Source organism: Rhea pennata, chromosome 17, assembly GCF_028389875.1.
Source record: "Rhea pennata isolate bPtePen1 chromosome 17, bPtePen1.pri, whole genome shotgun sequence".
In the NCBI taxonomy this organism is placed as follows: Eukaryota; Metazoa; Chordata; class Aves; order Rheiformes; family Rheidae; genus Rhea; species Rhea pennata.
In genome coordinates this window covers 14794504-14801825 of record NC_084679.1, presented here as the reverse complement: position 1 = coordinate 14801825, position 7322 = coordinate 14794504, and the positions used below count along the sequence as shown (strand labels likewise).

Here is a 7322-nt window from a genome sequence, read left to right as displayed (position 1 = left end):
TGCTCAGCCGAGTGATGCCCAGACCTGTACGGGCTGCTTCTAAGCTTGCTTCCCTCTAGCGACACGCTCTCACTTTCTGTGGGCTATCTGCATTGGAAGAGAGAGGCGGGAGTGAGTATGCAGCAAAACACCGGCCTGGACCCAAACGCCAGAGGAGTTTTGCAGTGAGGCAAGTTTCTCCCTTCCCTGGGCCTTCCCTGGCCCAGCCCATCCTCACGTTGATAAGCTTCTCAGTTGATGAGCTCTGGGCACTGAGTTTCTCTGTGCTCAGCAGGTCTCAAGGTCCTGGCCTGCAGACTCGAAGACTGAGGGCTGCCATGGAAGAGAATGTGTTCAGTGTGCAGCAGATACAGCCCAACGTCATCTCGGTGAGGCTGTTCAAGCGCAAGGTTGGGGGTCTCGGCTTCCTTGTGAAGGAACGTGTCAACAAGCCACCTGTCATCATCTCAGACCTGATCCGGGGAGGGGCTGCAGAGCAGAGTGGTCTCATCCAGGCTGGGGACATCATTTTAGCTGTCAATGGCAGACCCCTGGTGGACATGAGCTATGAGACTGCGCTGGAGATACTGAGAAGCATTGCCTCTGAGACTTACGTGGTCCTCATTCTGCGGGGCCCCGAGGGTTTCACCACTCATCTGGAGACCACTTTTGCTGGTGACGGGACACCAAAAACCATCCGTGTAACCAGGCCCTTGTGCCCGACTCCGAAGGCAGTCGACTTGTCCAACCCAAGCCTGCATAGCAAAGAGCAGCCACTGTCAGGAGCTGACCACACCATGGGCTCCCTGTGGGCTAGAGAGATCAGGCGGGAAGCAGAGCCGTTAGTCCATGTTAACGGCATTGTTACCGACGTGAAAGGGCAGGACACCGGGAAAGGGAAGGGCAGTGCTTGTGGTCACCTTTGCCTCAATGGTGGTGTGGAAGATAATGAACTGCTCAAAGAAATCGAGCCTGTCTTGGATCTCCTGAAGAGCAGCAGTAAGGACAGCAATGGAGATGCACCCCTCAAAGTAGAGACAAGAGATATAGAAGTCCAGGTGGACTGGTAAGTCCCTAAATACTTTTTTTTGCTTGTGGTGAAATGTGCTGGTTATTGCTACCCAAAGAGGCTAGTAGATACCCGTCCAGAAACTGCTGCCATCTCAGTTATGGTAGAGGAAGGGATGCAAAAAAGGGGGGGAATTGTTCATGGAAGAACAGGAGAAAGGTGTAAGCATGGCAAGTTAAAGAAACAGCAAGACTGGCGTGTCCTGGGTCCTAACAGTTTGATACGGTAGCTCACAGGCTGGACTCAGATTTGTTTCTGTTCTATGGTCCTGGGCATATTTGCTGTAACCTTTAGGCAAAAATCTCATGACTCTGTTTCCCCATTTACCAAGTAAGATTCATGGTATTGGCTGTCCTTGATACTCTGCTTGGGAGCTCTCCAGTTAAAATCTGCTGTCCAAATAGTAAAAGGAATGTCAGATCGACCCCAAAGAAATGGGTTTTGAAATCTTCCGTGTTATTTTGCAATCGGGCTCCAGGTTTTGGGAGGGAAAAAGAGAAGCCCAATCTGGCTCCAAATGAAGCCACGGGGAGTTCTACAAAAGGGCAGCTGGACCTGCCTCAGCCGCTCTGGTTTTCTGTGGTTATGGAAGGAGGAGGAATGATTCCGTCCAGGGAGCTCAGAAATAACAACCCCTGGATGGAAAGCAATGGCAGAGCTGCATGCTCTTCCCTTCTGCTGTTTCTAGATCGACTTAATTATTTCAATATGTGTGCGCGTGTGTGTGCGCGCGCACCCCACCCTTGTTACACATGGATGCCTGCCCCATGGCCTTCTGAAGAAGGTGAAGTCATGCTGATGAAAGTGAGAGGTTCAATTTTATATCGGTTCCTGCAAGGGGCCGTGAATGTGAGGTTGCCTTTCTGATCATCCTCTGACTGCTGTTTCCTTAAGATATGCCTTCGGAGGGACGCCATCACCCCAGAGCCAAGGCACCTCCCTCAGGCTTTGCAAGAACATTTTTGGTAGTTATTTTTTTCGTATCAGCACCCTTTCCCGCTGGCCATTTATTAGCAATGGTACTTTGCCTTTTCCTGTTGCTTTTTGCCAAGTGCCCAAGCACATTTTGGTAGTGTTAAGCGTTGCAGCAGGTTGTTGCCGTCCTCATTTACTGCCTGAAGGAAAAAGCCCGGGTTATTCAGGAGGGTTTACTGAAGTGGTGACCTCCTTCTGGTGACAGTGGGGTAGGTAACTTCTAGTTTCCTTGTTGTGCCTGCTTGTTTGAGAGAAGCCCATTTCCTTATGGGGAGAGGGCAAAACGTATTCCTTTTTTTTATCAGAAGCAGGGAGAGGGGAAAGCCGGACTTGGCTGCAGTGGAGCTGGAGTGTGGGCTGGATTCCCAGCCAGGGACACTACAGCAGCAAACCACGCTGTGGGTAATAGTGGCAGAGCCAAGGTTGGTCTGCAAGGAGATGGTGAGCTCTAGATCGCTCCCATTAGACACTAACACCTACACTTTATATATGTCATCTTTTTTTTTTTTTTTTCAGGTGAATGTTTTCGTGTTGTTGTTTCTGTCCTCTCAAATTGTGCAGTTTTTATGAGGAGGCTACAGTTACTCAAAGAACATTAGGACAGCCAAACTGAGTCAGAGAAAAATCTGCTCAGCTCCGTGCCGGTGGCTGGTAGCAGATATCTAGGGAAGAGCAGTGGGACAGGGTGAGCTCGGGGACAGCCATCCCTGCCTGCGGTGTACGCTCTCGGGCCTCAACGTGCAGGATTTGTCTGGCTCTTTTTTGAAAGGATACTTTGGTCTCTGCAGTGTATTGAGCAGGGAAAATATGTGCTTTTGTTAATCTGCACCTTTGCAGTCTGCTCTGGCAGAGGGCGTGTGCAGCTGGGGGTCGTTGCCCAGTGATGCCCCAGGCGTGGGGCAGGGTGATGGACCGCACAGTCCCAAAGGCTGGTGCAAGGTACAGCCTCACCCTTCAGTGCATGTCTCCCCATCTCCCTGTCCCATTCCATCTGCTGGAGAGTCTCCTAGGAAGTTCTGTTCTGCCTGGAGAGGAAGGAAAAATGTAGCTTTTCTTTGGATAATCTCATATATTCTTTAAAAAATGAAATCCAAAGAGCTTGAATTCGCTGAAACTGAAAGATTTAATGGACCTTGAGCCAAAAATATATGGATACTTCACCAAAACTCAAGATTACTTTATTTTTCAAAATCCTTAAAAAAGGGGGGGACGGGGGAAGAAAGCACTTTGGGCCTGACAATCCACTTTTCAGTCAAAATTAGCCTTCAGACTTCTGTTTGATAAATCCTGCGGCTTTGCTCTTGCGGTAGGACTCTGTATGAGAGAGACAACCTGAGCTTTAGCAGAGAAGTAGGAAAGGACGTACACTGCAGGGGAAACTTGCAGAGAGCTGCTCTGCAGGATAAAGGGCACTCTCCAGCCCTCTCTCCTCCCACTCCCGCGGTGTGCTGAAGATGATTCATTTGCTCTGTTTGGTCTCAGCCAGAGCTGGGGCATCGTAGAGCTCTTCTACCATGAGAGTTTTCTTGGCCTATACATGTGCATAGCTACGGATACTGTGTTGATGGACGCCAAAGTAATGTCCAGAAATATAAGTAACCCTTATCTGATTGATGCAGCTGTCGTGCCTTAGGCTGTGACTTCTGGCTAGAGAGACCAAGCAGTGTTGATGTTAGTCAAAACGGGACTAGAGGTCTACCTAAATACCAGAAGGGTCCAAAGGGACTTCAACATTCTCTCAAGGTTGAGCTGCAGACGTCACTTGACCATCGATCCAGCTGAAGATGCTGGCCTTGGGGCCAATGCTGTTCTGCCTCCATCTTTGCCTGGTGCTGACCTCCACAGCCAGCAGTGCTTTGTCAAAGCCAGTCCTACCCGCGGAGCTTTGACAGCTTTCCTAGGGCAAAAAGGAATGATACAAGCTTAAAGTTATTCACTTATTGTTCAAGATGGGCTTGCCAAAAGTGATTCAAACTATACTCAGTGCGTTGGGATTTCAGCCCATGTCTCTAATGTTACATCTAAGGAAAATTGGAAGCTGTTAAAATTGCACTGAAAAAGATAAGTTTATCTACATCCCCTGCACCCATGGTCTGTGTTCCCCAGGCAGCTGCCCCTGAAAAGACCTGGCATTTTCTCCCTGTTATTTTCTAGCTCCCTAGTTCACAAGGTTCCCTGTGCACATGCTGCGTGCCCGTGGGATGGGCTGTAACCATAGTCAAATGTCTGCTACTGGGGCAACCCATCTGTGATGAAGTTGGTCATAAAACTGAGCATGGAAGAGGGGAGCGAGGTATGATGAGAACTGTCATTTCTACCATGAGGCTCACTGTGGGCTAAAAAATAAAAATAGAGTTTGATTCATTCACTGCCAGCTAACCTAGGTCTGTGGATCTGTTTTCCCCTGGGCTCTAAGGAGATTGTCATGTCCCATCTCCCCTCTCTCCTCCCCCCCTCAAGTTGCCAGCATTTATTTTTCTTCTTGGGTCTTTTCCATAACATGAACAGTATGATGGAAACATGGCAGTTTTGGTCCAAAAAGCAGCATCAGCAGCCTTCAGAGGGAGAACTGTGCTGAGAGCAGGAATTCTGTTTTATGAAGGGTTTCAAGGTTTCAGGCTCCATCCTGCATTGGAACAAACCCCATAATTTTGTAGTTCTCTAAAAGAAAATTCTCTTCCTCCCACCTCCTTTGCCACCGCCAAAATCTCTTTGTGTTGCTCAAAACATTTCATTTGCATTTCTGATGTCTTCATTATTCTGTACTTGGACACAAAACTTTAAAACCTCTGAAATGAAAAGGTTCCCTGAAACTATCATGTTATTTCACTCTGCAAAATGTTGAAGTAGGAAGCTTTGACAGTGAATAACCCTCCCCTTACTCCCCTTCTCCCTCTGCAAATTTTTCTTCCTCGTCACTCTGACTACCTCAGTCTAATTTGGAGAGGCATTTTGTGTCTGCACACAGCCTGTTCTACCAGAATATATACCCCTATAGAGACCTCTCAGATCACCCTCCCAGGAGAGAGTGTTCAAGGTCCTTCTTGCAGATCGTCATGTTTATGCCCTCATCCCTTTGAGACCCACCACCACCTGGAGGACATTGTGGTGTTTGGGCCCTAGAAGAGTGGTCCAGCAGGATGGGAAGCTACCAGAGCCTGGGTTATTTGCCTCTCCTTCCTGGCTGTGCTCCCTGTTCTGCTCAGCAAACTGGGGAAGTTATTCAATCTGGTGTTGCTCCTCTTTCACTGAGATTCTTTCAGTTCACAGAGGTGTAAAGGTTGGGGCAGTACCCAAAACCGGGCACTAGAGTGTCAGTGTGACTGGTCGCATGCGTGGCTGCCTACCCTCTGCCACCCAAGTGCTCTGGCACTGCACCAGGTGTGAGCATAGCCGTCCGTGTTGTGTGGTGCTTCTTGAAATGCCTGGAACAGCTGTTCTTCTAGTGTTTTGTCCCCAGCAGACTGTCTCAAGGGCCATGTGTGAGCCTGCACCCTCCTGGGAGACCTGAATTGCATTTCACTTTGTACACCAGCTTGAAATAAGATGTTGAAGCTGAAATCCTCTGGACGCTCTTTGTGTTTAGAAAGGCATGGCAGGGAAGGAACAGGTAGCACCTGAAAGTGGCTGAATCTCTGTGATATGCTACTGGAGCGGCATCGGGGGTTCTTTCAGATTCCAAGGTTAGTTGCACTGAACTCAAGAGATCATCATTTGTCAGGAATAAGAATTTTTTAGAGCTAAGTGGTCCTACAACTGATGCTGGACAACACTAAACAATTAACACCAGACAGTCTACAAGTATAGCAAAGCTAAAAGTATAGTAAAGAACGAAAAATAGAATACACATATCAGAGCTTTATGGTTAAGCCACGGATACACGGTACAACGACCATCCTCGCATGCCCAGTACAATGAACGCTCTTGCCATTTCCTTGTCCTTATGGGCCACCCCTCTGGTATAGTTTTCCCCGAGCTGTTCTCATCATGCTCGAGCCGTGCCAAGATGATTCAGGTTCTCCCTGGCAGTTGGCATCAGGAGCGGCCCCACTGATGAGTGGGTTGTCGGGTCTGCAGGCCAGCTGACAGAGAGTCTGAGTCTGCACCAGAGGTATGTGGCTCACTTTCTTTTATCCTTCCCAGGCTAAGTTCATTATCCAATCGATCAATGCCAGACCACAGTTACACAGATGGCCTCAGTCAGTAACAAAAATTTCACAGTACCTAGATGCTTACAGTGTGAGTCTGTGGTGTGACTTCCTCTTTGCTGACTAGGTTTGCTCAGCACTCACGGGGTCATTAGAGGGCTACAGTAACCCCACAGTGTGGTAATTCCAGCCATGGTGCACTTGGGATTCCTAAATTCTTGGGGACCACCCCGGAGCACTCTCTTCTACAGACTGCACTGTCCTGAGCTCAGCGCTTGCCTGTGTGGCACCTCAAATGGTGTTGGTGGGAGTTTGAGATGGTCAGGGCTCTGGGATCTGTCCCCCGTGTCTTCAGCGTTCACAACCCATGCACGGCATTTGGCAGCTTTGTATTTCATAGCACGACCTCTCTCAGAACCAGCTCTGCACAACTTGCTCAGCTCATTAGCTCCTAATCTTGGCTCTTGACACAGGCAAGCGATACCCCCAGCCTCTGGAGGGCATGGTGTCCACTTCTGCCACACCACGTGCTTATTAGTGATGCTTTTGTCCTCTTCTTTCAGCACTGTTCTCGTGTCCCTTTCTTGTTTGAGAAGTGCTTTCTTGCCTTGATCATTCTGCAGTCACCTACTTTGTTCAAAGCATGCTGCATGGGCAAGCTGCCCCTGCTCCATCTCCAAGAACTGCATTCCACCCCTTGAAGCTACTCCTATGGCTGCTTCTGGCATCCCCGCTTCCTCCTGAATTCTGCTCCACCACCTTCTGCTCTCTGCAAATCCCAGGCGGTGCTCCACACTGACACATAATGTGGATCCCTTTTCCAGCCTCTCCGTGTAATGTGCATTGCCATGCAAGGTCCTGTCTTAGTCCTTCAGCAATGAGGTGAGGAATCGGTAGCCCGCAAGTTTTTCAACATTGCAGACTGTGGGCTGCCCCAGGCGTATGATAGCAGAAAAACATTAACCTCTGAGGGTGAAATGTCCTCTGGAATATGGCTTTCCATGAGGCAAAAAAACAGGCGAGGAAGAGCCATTTACTCCATAAGGAGGAAGCAGTGCATGGTGCTCCGGTAGGGTAACCTTGCAGCAGTTCCCAAGGACAAACCAGGATGGGGAAAAAATGAGGCATTTCTCTCCTGCAGTTCAGAGCAA

The 7322-nt window shown here is 49.0% G+C and overlaps 1 protein-coding gene across 2 annotated transcripts in view; it reads left to right on the top strand.

The window, feature by feature from the left end:
* The first annotated feature begins 210 nt into the window (after nucleotides 1-210).
* NOS1 (nitric oxide synthase 1) overlaps nucleotides 211-7322 on the top strand; it is a 51988-nt gene continuing 44876 nt past the window's right edge. The window contains exon 1 of one of the 2 annotated variants that reach the window (XM_062590435.1): nucleotides 211-1045. In XM_062590435.1, the coding sequence (XP_062446419.1) occupies nucleotides 318-1045 (728 nt within the window). In that variant the 5' untranslated portion in view covers nucleotides 211-317. Of the gene's footprint in view, nucleotides 1046-2175; nucleotides 2233-7322 lie in introns of those variants that run through there. The other variant, XM_062590436.1, reaches the window with a different exon arrangement.